The sequence below is a fragment of the Sinocyclocheilus grahami genome, unplaced genomic scaffold (genome assembly GCF_001515645.1).
Source record: "Sinocyclocheilus grahami isolate Dianchi unplaced genomic scaffold, SAMN03320097.WGS_v1.1 scaffold2546.1, whole genome shotgun sequence".
Taxonomy (NCBI): Eukaryota; Metazoa; Chordata; class Actinopteri; order Cypriniformes; family Cyprinidae; genus Sinocyclocheilus; species Sinocyclocheilus grahami.
The window spans coordinates 2,481-14,792 of record NW_015507725.1 but is presented as its reverse complement, the minus strand read 5'-3'; the positions used below and the strand labels follow the sequence as shown (position 1 = coordinate 14,792).

Below are 12,312 nucleotides of genomic sequence, written 5' to 3'. Positions count from 1 at the left end.
AAAACTGTCAACAAAAACATTCAGTGTTTCTGTCTATGGTGAGTAACAAAATGGTTCAGTCTTTTAAACATTCTTGATTAAGTAAAGAAATATATCAGGTTCAATAAAAGTTAAGTTTTAAGTTTTCAGCCACTCACCCCTTTAGAAAGAAAGAAAGAAAGAAAGAAAGAAAGAACTTTAACTGGTTAAAACTGGGGTATTATTTGAGCTGTAAAGAGTTTTAAATAATTTTTACACCCGTTTTAGGGTGTTGTTTATGTCTATGGCCATTCAAGTATTTTATTTGAGTATTTTAACATTTACAGATTGGCTACATTTACTTAAATTGTGAGAGTGTCTCTCTGTATATTTTTTGTAATGCTGCAAATGCTATTAATTTAGGATAAATTGTACTGCAACCAGAAAATATTGTAATGTTTAATCATATCATAGCTTCATTTGACAGAAACACTCACCTTGTGTCAGCACACTACACAAAAAACAAGATTGTTGTGTACATGTATCTATACTGTTTGTTCTCTTATTTTTCAGCCCATCTGCCCGTTCTTAACATTACCAGAGATTTTTCACAAAACTCATCATCATCAGACTCAAAATGTGTGCTGCTGTGTTCAGTGGTGAATGTGGGTCATGTGACTCTCTCCTGGTACAAAGGAAACAGTTTATTGTCCAGCATCAGTGTGTCTGATCTCAGCATCAGTCTCTCTCTACCTCTGGAGGTGGAATATCAGGATAACAACACCTACAGCTGTGTGCTCAACAATTCATTCACTAACCAGAGTCAATATCTCAACATTACTCAACTCTGTCAGCCACGTTTAGGTATGTCACCAGTGATATACAAGTTATATAGCACTGAACACTGTTATATAGCACTCTAAATAATGGCTCATTTTGTCCATTACAGATCAGGGCCTACCATTATTCTACATAGTGTTGATTTCTGCTGCTGGATCTCTGTTGATTGTAGCTGCAGTCGTGATGTGCTGCATCTGCAAGAAATGTAGAAAAACAGGTAAGCAGAGCAAGCAATTCAAATATAATTTAAAGACACAAATGTCAAAATAATTCTGAAACTTTATCATTTGAACACGTCTGTGATCATTGTTAATGCAGTCCAGACCCATGAAGACAGAACTGGTTCAGCATTGTGTAAACCAACAACTCGAAAAACGGTAAGTTTTTTACTGTAAATCATTCATGATTGTGTTGCAAGAAAATGCATTGCAGTCAGTTAGTCCGATTGAAGCTTGATGTTTGAAGTTTTGTGTGCAATATGCATGAGGTGGTCAGTGAAAAGACCTGGGTGATCTATCGGCCCAACCGTCATCAGTATTACCTTTAGTATACAGGGAGCAGATCAAAAGGAGAGTATGTTTTTATGCGCTTTTATGCGTATGTGCTGTTTGCACATCAGTTTTTCCATTTTGCATGTCTATTTGCATTTTGCAGACCTAAAAAAAGAATGATTCAAAAAAGTATTAAAGTATTTTTTGTAGTTTAATCACAGTTATTTCTGATATACTTTTATTATGTATCGTACAGACTATAGAACAATTCTATGTAAAACAATAGTGGATTTAATATCAAAATGATCATCTAATGTAAAAATGCATGTTTTTAGTGTAACCTTTCTTTAAATACTTCAAGAGTAATTTATGTAATTTTATATTATTTATTTAAAATAATTAAACAAGCCATTTTATGTCTATCCTTGTGTTGTAGTACGGTCCAGGTTGAGTAATGCAAAACTTTTTAGAGAGAGTAATAATCTAATTAAATTGTTGAAGAAGGAATTAGTAGCTATAATTATTCATATTTATAGCTATTATCATTATTTATTATTTTTTATAGTTTCTTACCCAAAACTGCTGTCAACATTTTTTTTTGCCGTGATGGGGACATATGAGCATGGTGCTTGAAGTGGAGCAAAATCATGAGAGCTCGTCCACCAATCGCTCTTTTATTTAATTTTCTGAACTTGTAAATCTGCTTAGAACTCAGGCGCCAAATTTGTAAACAACTTGTAGATTGTAGATTGTACTTGTAGATTGTACATTTAATTGTAGTTTGATTCTCTCTGAACGCTTATAGCGCTGACACGGAGTGGTTACGGAATAGAGAACCAATAAAAAGCAACACGTGTGATTGAATTAAATTTAAGAGTCATTCTAATTTTAAATAGGCTATGCGTTCACACACTGTGATTATCATAACACTATAGGACATCATGCATTAGAACAAAAGCCGGTTACAGCGAACGTCAACTCAACAATAACAACTTTATGCAAATGAACGTCGACTAACCGTGGATGGGTGTGCAAACAGTGATCCGTCGCTACATAGCCTACTGCGGCAGATGAACTCCTATGAAATCACCAGAGCTGGGTAGATTACTTAAAAATGTAGTCCGTTACAATGTAGTTAGTAACGTAATCCATTACCTTAAACATTTTTGGTAAAATAATCAGACTACTTTTTGATTACATTTGGATTACTTTTGACCTAACTCGTTTATCACATTGATTTAAATAAGATAATGTTGTACCATATTGATAGAAAAAATACAAAGAATATATATTCCATTTGTGTATTTAACAACATGAAGTGCATTAACATTAGGCCTACATTACATAAAGGATTCCCAAACTGGGCTTCGCACTGCAGGGGGTTTGTGAGTTTAATGAAAAGCTAATAATTAATCATAAAAATGTCAAATAAAATAAATAATTTGAAAATATCATGAATCAGAACAAAACACTTAGGCCTACTAAAAAAAATGAAATATTTTATTTGTTTATCTGCATATCATGTGACCGTTAACCAATGTCAGAGAACCATGAACATGCAAATGTGATACTTAAAATATTTATATTAAACTCTCAAGAAGTACTTCAAGTAAATATATAGGTGAAAGAGATTCAGATGACAAAAAAGTTTGACAATGCCTGCATTAAAGGTAATTAAGAAATAATGTGAATTTGTGCATTTCAATGTGCTTGAAAGACAAAGGCCTTCCAATGACGTAGTAATATATGGTTATATAAGTGGTTAGTAGTTGATGCAATGTTCAAACATTTCTTAAACCTGAAATGATTTTTTGTAAATGCAGTCGTCAAATGACAAGTGACTGGTTTTTGTGTGAATGTCGATAAACAAAAATCGGGCGCACTGCCACTAATGCTCTCAAAAGTTTATGAAGTTTGTGTTAATGTCAACAAAACTGTAAGACTTTCTGAATGTATATAAGCAGTAGGCTATTTTAGAAAGGAACGTTTAAGAGATGAAAAAGAGGAAATAGGGAGAATCAATAAATTATGAATACTTAATTACTATTGTGTGAATAATATGTAATCATGTAGTCAATAAAAAATGAACTGTAGTTATATTACAAGTATTTTAAAATGTAATTTAATCTAATTACAAGTACTTCATTTTTGGAATGTAATTATGCAATCCCAATAAATTGTATTCATTATGTGAAAACATTTGACCGCTACACTTCAGCCTGATGTGGTCTTTGGCCTAATTTAAATAAATAACCTATGTTACCTGTGCTAGAGTCTGGCTTCGAGCTGCAGCTGGACCACGGTATATAATTATTCTGAGGTGAATGCAGCCTTAGTGGCCAGTGGTTGTAGATGTGCTGAAACAAGTATCTTTGCTGTTACTTTTATGTAAAAAAAAAAAACCTTCTCAGTAGCGAGAAACCTTCAGAACTTAAATAACCTGTTTGATGTTTTAACTGTTTAAAAAGTCATGTGATAAGCTGAATGTTTGACGTCATTTCCTCTTGCTGCTCCATGTTAGCATCTTTTCTGTAGCAGTGTTTCCAGAAACGTCAATATTTGTAGATTCAAATTTGCATGTTAAAAATAATAAAGCAGTGTTTTGACGTGCTGTCATTTCAAAAAAGAGAGTTAATCAAATATTCATTATAATTCCTCGAGAGAATCATATGTGGCCTTCCTACACACCACCTTTGCATTCATCTGTAGCCTCGAGCACTGATGTATAAATCTGTCGTCTAGTGTTCTGTTCACTAGATGGCACAAATATTTCAACATACACATGATCATATAATTTGAGCATTTACACAAATAATCACCATTCATAATTCATAACTGAGAATAAATTATTCACAGGCTACAACGAGAAGCTTTATGCAAACAGGTTTAAACTTTGGAGTAAAAATTATGGAAAATGACCTAACTGAGATTTTTAAAGTAGTATTACTTAAGCAAATCATTTTATAGAAGAAGCTGGTCTGTTATTAATGTTATGTTGCATCAGCAAGATTCCTGACTAAGTTTGTGTTTCCTTGCAGAAATCAAAGTCGGATGCTGTGTATGAAAATGTCCCCAAAAAACGATGATCAAATAGGTATCTACCAGAATGGATGCTAGTGCTCACACAGGACCCTGACTCACACCTGTTTGTGTTCACAGTTATTCTCTGCCAGGATGTTATTCTTCTCTCAGTTTTGTTTTTGCCCTTTGTATCACATCTTTTCTGTTTTTCTTTTTGCTGTTAGTTTTTTTTTTGTATTAGTTTAATTTAGTGGTTCAAAAATAGTACAGAATCCAGAATCTCAACTAAAATGTTCTGTTTTCATTATTAAATATTGACCCCATTTACTGCTTGTTTTTTTTGTTTATTTGTTTTCTTGTCAGTATGCACTCCCTTACCAAAAAGTAGTATACTTCAAGTTTATTTTATTAAGTATACTTTATGTAGTAAGTATACAAATATCAGTGTACTAGTAGTATACTTGTAAGTGTACTATTTCAATACTTCTTGGGACTAAATTGGCCCACTTTCTAGTATATAAAAGTATATTTTTAAGTATACTTTAAGTATAACAGTAGTAAACTTTAGTACTAGTTACATAACATTTTTTAGCTTGTACTGCAATTATACTAAAAATGAACTTATAGGTATACTGATAGTTTACTAATTAAATACTTGTAGTAGCATTTTTAGTACACTTTGAAGTATAGTCTCAGTAAACTACTAGTTTAGTAGTTTTATACTGCAAGTATACTCTTACATTTTCTTTAAGTGAACTTTACATCAAACTTTAAGTATACTACTATGTCCCTATTTAGGTATTAATTTGTATATATTTTGTTACATGAATATCTGAACATACAAAACATCAAAAGAACAGGGTATCTGCTTGTAAACAAAAACATTTTATTCTAGCTTCATGCATTCCTTTTTTTAAACACTTGAATGTGGATAAGTGTCATAAATAAAAAATAAATAAACAACATTTTGAACAAAAAAAATGAAAAAAGACTATGAATTGGATTCAGAATGATAATCAAAACGTAGATAAAGTATAAGTCAAGTATACTTAAATGTCATTTTAAGTATATTTCTGAGAAGTACATAAAAAGTAGACTAAAAGTATACTTTACTATTTTTTAGTTTAAAAGAAGTATATTAAATAGCACACTTGAATAAACTTATTTTTCGTAAGGGCTACTGGAGATGTTGGCATATATATCACAAGCACATCATCGCTCTCTAGTGTTTAAAGGAGAAACTCGAGTGCGCTATAAATAGATGCTGCTGTACTCAGAGAGGAACCGCAAGAGAACAAATGATAAAATAGACACAGGGCCTAAAATCTAGAAAATCAATGGAATGTTTAAAAATAATGTCATATGGTACTAACAATTCATATTCTAAAATATGATTTTCATAATAAACAAATTTACAGATGCAAAACACAGGTGCGTGAAATCTGTATTTATAGCACTTAAATGAGCAAAGAACCTAATAAAATGCATTATAAAACAAAATAATCTTTTGCTTTTTTGTGCCTGGAGTCGTTACTGCACTAAAATGTTGAATCTAGCCTACTTTTCCCAATCCATTACAGGTAAAATACGATAATTATTGTGTATAACTTGAATTTCATATAGCATTGAGCCTCCGGGTGTGTGTGCACTTAGGATGGGATAAATGCAGAGCACTAATTCCAAGTATGGGGTCACCATACTTGGCCACATGTCACGTCACTTTCACTTCTCGCAGTTTCCCTATTAAATCCATTCATTTCACACTGCAGCTCATAGCCACTCAGTCCGGCTGAGGGGGCGTGTTCCGGTGGGAAAGTAACATCAATGCATGCCTTTACAGCTCCTACCTCAGATACTCTGCCAAAAAAACATTTGTTTGGTTTTGATTAGTATGTATATCGCGCTGAAATCATGTGTTTTAAAGCCATATCAGTTTAAACATCTAAAGACCCCCGGTGCCACCACCACCCTGATGGCATCAGGAAATCGGTGCACCATGAGCACATGTATTTAACCCTCTGGCAGTTTAGTTGAGTCACAGCAATAAAAGCATTACTTTGAAATATCTAAAGTGTGAAACAGATACATACACAGAAAGGGAACTATATATATACAATTTTTAATGACATAAAATAAGTTTTTAATAATCTGTAAGCATTTGTGAAATAATTATATAAAACTAAATTTATAGTAGGCTACAGTAGATATCAACTGATTATATACATTACACTGACATGAGGAAACTTGAGAGAGCCAGATACATCACAGCTGAACATGCTTCAAGAACTGAAAGAGATGTGAGCTGGATAAGACATCTAGAGCAGGGATCCTCAAATCTGGCCCACGAGATCCACTTTCCTGCAGAGTTTAGCTCTAACCCTAATCAAACACACCTGAGCATACTAATCAATGTCTTCAGGATCATTAGAAAATCACAGTTAGGTGAGTTTGATCAGGGTTGGAGCTAAACTCTGCAGCGCATTGGACCTCCAGGGCAAGATTTGAGGAACCCTGATCTATAACATCCTACAGGTCTCCATTTTCTCCAGAAAATGCTAAATTAATCTTGTGCATGTGATAAAATTACATGAAAGCTCACTGAGATGGCAGACAAGTTATCAAACTATTCTTCTGGCAGGATCATTTTATTTAGCTAAATATCTCACCATTCACTGTCACATGTCTAAACATGAATCATCGTTTTCAAAAAACCGTTTCCACAGTCCACACAACTGAAATAAATAAATAAATAAAAATTGCTGTTTCAATGTAGACGGAAGGACAAAACGGAGAGAAAAAGTTTTTTTATCCAAATGAAAATGTATTACTGTGGACAAGGCCTTAGAGTAACATGAATGCTAGAGACAAGAGTGTAGTGTTGTTAAGATGCTAGTACTAAAACTATACAAATCTAACATTACCAGTATCAGCAGTAGACATGTTGTTTGGTAGCTGTTCTGTGAAGAGTGCTTGTCTTGCAGTTTAAATATACTGAAAAACCTCAAACGCTCTGTTTTATTGCAGATAACGTGTTCTTTTGTTTCTTGTCTCTCATTTGTGTAAAAGTATACAGACATAAAAAATGTAGCAGAAATATTTTTTAAATTATTTAAATTACTAAAAAATACCTTTTGCTGTCAAAGTGAAACACTATTTGTCTGAGTGTTGTCTTCTCTTCACTGCCTCTTTTATGAAAGAATCATAACAATGAATAATGTTAAGTTGGTGCCTCATTGACAGCATCAGTCTCAGTCTGGAATATCTGACTGGCAGGAGTCATCAAAATAGAGTCTGTCTGATCAGTGGACGAGTCTTCAACACCATTCACCTGTAAGAAAATACAGATTCACAGAAAATAAATGAACAGAGCAGACTGCTCTGATTGGAGTGTTTTGGAAGCTGCTGCCACTGATCTGGATGAGCTCACTGATTCTGTAACATCATACATCAGTTTCTGTGAGGATGCATGCATTCCTTCCAGGACTAATGTAAAATAAACAATGACAATTCCATGGTTCACAGCAAAACTCAAGACAGCTTTGTCAGGCCAAAAGAAGGCCACTCTGGCGAATCAACAGCTGGCTGATGACCTCAATGATTATTATTGGAGGTTTGAAAAACAATCTCAAGGAACTATACTCATCCAGAATGAATAAAAAGCACTGGTAAAATTACTTTGGACCAAGACAAATGTCACTCCTCAGGTCATCACCAAGACAAATTCCTTGTATGTATAGGTGTACTTGGCAATAAAGCTCATTCCGATTCCGATTCATTAGAATGTACTCTTACATGGTCAATAAATAAAACTGCACTTTTTAGTTTTCATCTTATGTCATTTAGTTCATATGGGAGTTCATTTGTTAGAAGCATTTATGTTATTATGTTATGTCCTAGGGTAGACCAGGGTCCTAACAGCCTATAGTAAACAAATGTAATTATAATAATAATATAATGATAATAATATATAATTTTAATTGTATAATAATATAAAATACATTCATAAGGCTGTTTGTCATTCTAGAAGTTTAACAGCAGAGCAGTGCTGTCTTGAAGTGTCAGTTTTTATTGGTGTTTCTATGCAATGATTTCTGATTCAAACTGCACACACGCATAAATGTTGCCATCTTAATAGATCTAAATGTGTTTTTTAAATTAATTAACTAACTAACTAACTAACTAACTAACTAACTAAAGGCAGACAGACAAATGTGTTTTTTTAATAGTATCTCACCTGATCATTGTGCTGGGTCCTGATGTCTGTTCGAACAACAAAAACTCAATTAAACATTACCGTGGCTAGGGTAAAATACAAAACATTCTCACATTTTTTTTAAATGTCACATTTCCATCTTGTTAAATCAGCTGTATGTAACACTCACATTTCCTTCTTGAATGACACTTGCAAGAGTAAATTAAACCAGCAGATGCAACCACCAGCAGCAGAACAGCAGAAACAGCAGCATATATTCCTGTTAGGTCAGCTGAAGACAGATAGTCATTTCTACTAGTGAGCGAATGATAAAGCGATCCAATATTTATCAATATATTTGACTGATATTTATGCCATTCTACTTTGGTCATCAGTTGTATGCTATTGAGATAGCTGGCAAATCTAGTGGGGTTTTGAGGAACAGCAGTTAAAACAGCATCACTGTAAACAACAGAGTTCACTGGAACAATGACTAATATTACGCAGTGTTTCATAGTTAACTTGTTAACAGCACATGCTTCTTGTGTCACTTGATGTGTACCGTGAGGGTGATAAGAGATGTGTTATATTTTAACCTTGAGTCACACAGCTCACCATTTTAAACAGGCTACAGTGAAAATTTACGAACCGTATTCTAAAACTTGGAAAATACATTGAATTACTAAATGATACTCACCTATGACAGAAACACTGAAGCTCCTAATGATGGTGATCCTGCTGCTGGTAATATTTAGTTGATAATCTCCAGAGTCTGTGGTTCTGGTGTTTGTGATGGTCAGAGATCCAGTCTGATGATCCACCTTCAGTCTGCCTCTGAATCTCTCATCAGCATCTTCACACTGAACATCTGTGCAGATTTTACTCTGATCTCCAGTGATTTCAGCGATGAGAGTCTCATTAAAATACCATGTTATTGAATTGCTTTGTTTTTTCATTACACGAGTGTCTAAAGTAACAGATTCTCCCTCCTTCACTGACTTTCTCTTTTTATTTCATCTCGTTCCGCAGCAGAAAAATCTGAAACACAAACCAACAGCTGATTGGAGATCTTTAGATAAAAACAAACTAAAACCACATGCAAAATCTGTGGATATGAAATTGGTATTCATGTGCTTTCTGACAAGCAACATTTGACGACATTTTGTGCTTATGAACACATTTTGCATCAAATCCTCTGAAAAGATGATCAGAGATTGTTTGATGAAAAACTGGCATCTTCTCCATAACAAGACTATTACTAAACTCATTATTGATGTAAAATGTCTTAAATGTACAAGATTTGCTATAAAAACCTAATGACTCACTATGTACTTCAACACCAAATTCAATTTCACTGGTGTTGCCGCTGCTGATCTGTAGTTTATAAAGTCCAGAGTCTGTGATTGTGGTGTTTGTGATGGTCAGAGATCCAGTCTGATGATCCAGCTGCAGTCTGTTTCTGAATCTCTCAGCACCATCTGCACACTGAACATCTGTACATTTAAAACTGTAAAGTTCACTGATTACAGCAATGGATATTTGATCAATAAACCATTTAATAGATTGCTGTTGGTTTGTTTTAACATCAGAGTGTAGAGTGACTGAATCTTCCTCCATCACAAATGCTGATAATCCATCTGCGCCAACACCAAGAAAACCTGAAGAAGAAAAAAAGTTAATTATAAGCTAAACAAAATTACACAACATACATGTAATGGATAATCTTGTGCATCACACAACCCCATACATGACAGTCAGGGCTGTCACAAAACCATGAATAAGCCAGACAGATGTGACAGAACCCAGACACTTTTCTCTATATATACAAATTTTTGGATTCATACAACCAAGGATTTTCAGACTCCATGAATTTGACCCATTATGAATATTACCCATAAAAGTACTTCACTTAAAATGATCAAAACACTAAACAGGGAATACTTGACAGGAGGATGAATAAATACATACATACATACATACATACATACATACATACATACATACATACATATTAAAGATGGTTAACATTTATAAAACTTGCACTGCATAATGTAATGATTGTAATGATATGAGTTACAGTAGGGCCTGCTTATTGTGTTTTTTTAAATTATCATATATTAATATCTTAAAACATCAAGCGACAAACCTTAAAAAAAATAAAAACTCAACTTAAAAAAAATCAAAAATCAATTGTCAACTTTAAAAAAAATCATACTTAACTAAATGTATAGGCTAGTTACATTGACAAATTCCAATTTAATAGTAAATGCACTTGCAAAAAACATGATCTATATACTTTGTGAATTACAGATAAAGAGAAAAAAACACATCACTCAACACATTACAAAATTTGCTTTTATACATAATGACTCACCAGATACAGCAACAATGAAGATCTTTGTACTGATTGTGCCTCTTCTGCTGGTGATCTGTAGTTTATAAAGTCCAGAGTCTGTGGTTCTGATGTCTCTGATGGTCAGAGATCCAGTCTGATGATCCAGCTTCAGTCTGTCTCTGAATCTCTCATCACCATCTTCACACTGAACATCTGTACAGATAAAACTGAGATCTCCAGTGATTACAGCTATTTGAAAGCCATTAAAATACCATTTAATCCTTTCTGGTTGATTTGTTTTAATGTCAGTCTGTAGAGTGACTGAATCTCCTTCCATCACAGACATTGACCCTCCATCTGTATCAACACCGAAAAAACCCGAAGAAGAAAAAAAAGAACATTAAATATAAATCACTGCTGACATGGGACAAAAACACAAACATACATGTGCCTCATAGATGATCTTGAACAACTTAATGAACATCATACAACCCATGAATATTACACTCTAAAAAATGCTGAATCTCATAATTGACATGTTTTCATTTGCATTTTTATTCATTTGGCAGAGGCTTTCATCCAAAGCAACTTTTTACCAAGTCACTTACAGGGACTTTTTTAAAGCATATTTTGCCACATTTTTTCCCATTCATGCCAATGAAATAGATGTTATTTGAGCTGCATTTGATGTCAAAATTGAGACAAGCTTCATTTTTACAATGTTTCCTAAGATGAATGCAGATTCTATGAAATAAAAAAGCTCATCTCCTCTGCATTAATGGTGATACAATTGAAGCTCGTTTAAGATGCCAAATGCTTCGCCCTTGAAAGTGGCTGCAGAGTTTGAATGACTAAATGATACTCACCAGTTACAGTAACACTGAAGCTCTTTATGATACTGAAGCTGGTGCTGATGATCTGTACTTTACAAACTCCAGAGTCTGTGGTTCTAGTGTTCATGATGGTCAGAGATCCAGTCTGATGATCCAGCTTCAGTCTGTCTCTGAATCTCTCTTTACACTCATTATCCGCACAGATCTTACTCTGACCTCCAGCGATTTCAGCGATTAGAGTGTCATTAAAATACCACGTCGTTGAATCATTTGGATTATATATTACACCAGGGTTTAAAGTGACAGAATCTCCTTCCACCACTGACTTTCTGTTCGTTTCATCCCGTTGAGCAGGAACATCTGAAACACAAACCAAGAGAAGATTAGAGGTTCTTTTTTGCTGAAGAAGAGAAAAAACAAGCTACACAACATGAAATAACTGTGGAAAGTGACTTTCATGTTGCTTTTCTGACTAAAAATGAAGAAAGAGCATTTGTCCTCATTATGAGCGCATTCAACAGACCTTTGTTTAACACCAAATTGTCTGCACTTTATTTAATGAACTAAAAATCAATGAGTATGAAATAATAGATCAATTAACAGATGACTAGAGATGCTGATCAGAGAAAGTATGGTTGGAAA

The 12,312-nt window shown here is 33.9% G+C and overlaps 2 protein-coding genes and 1 long non-coding RNA gene across 3 annotated transcripts in view; 1 reads left to right on the top strand and 2 right to left on the bottom strand.

Moving 5' to 3' along the window:
* The window catches only part of LOC107575279 (SLAM family member 9-like), a 36,556-nt gene extending 32,101 nt beyond the window's left edge, over positions 1-4,455 (top strand). Inside the window, exons 4-6 of the mRNA XM_016261686.1 lie at positions 908-1,015; positions 1,117-1,175; positions 4,328-4,455. Of these exons, the coding sequence (XP_016117172.1) occupies positions 908-1,015; positions 1,117-1,175; positions 4,328-4,375 (215 nt within the window). The 3' untranslated portion in view covers positions 4,376-4,455. The remainder of the gene's footprint in view (positions 1-907; positions 1,016-1,116; positions 1,176-4,327) is intronic.
* LOC107575280 (uncharacterized) overlaps positions 1-9,391 on the bottom strand; it is an 18,263-nt gene extending 8,872 nt beyond the window's left edge. The window contains exon 1 of the long non-coding RNA XR_001607838.1: positions 9,200-9,391. This is a non-coding gene — a long non-coding RNA (uncharacterized lncRNA). The remainder of the gene's footprint in view (positions 1-9,199) is intronic.
* A 297-nt stretch (positions 9,392-9,688) lies between these two features.
* Positions 9,689-12,030, bottom strand: LOC107575277 (uncharacterized; the record flags this gene model as incomplete). Its single annotated transcript, XM_016261684.1, has 4 exons — positions 9,689-9,697; positions 10,030-10,160; positions 10,877-11,218; positions 11,707-12,030. Coding segments are annotated over 4 exons (806 nt in total), but the record flags the coding sequence as incomplete, so codon positions are not given.
* Positions 12,031-12,312: the final 282 nt, after the last annotated feature.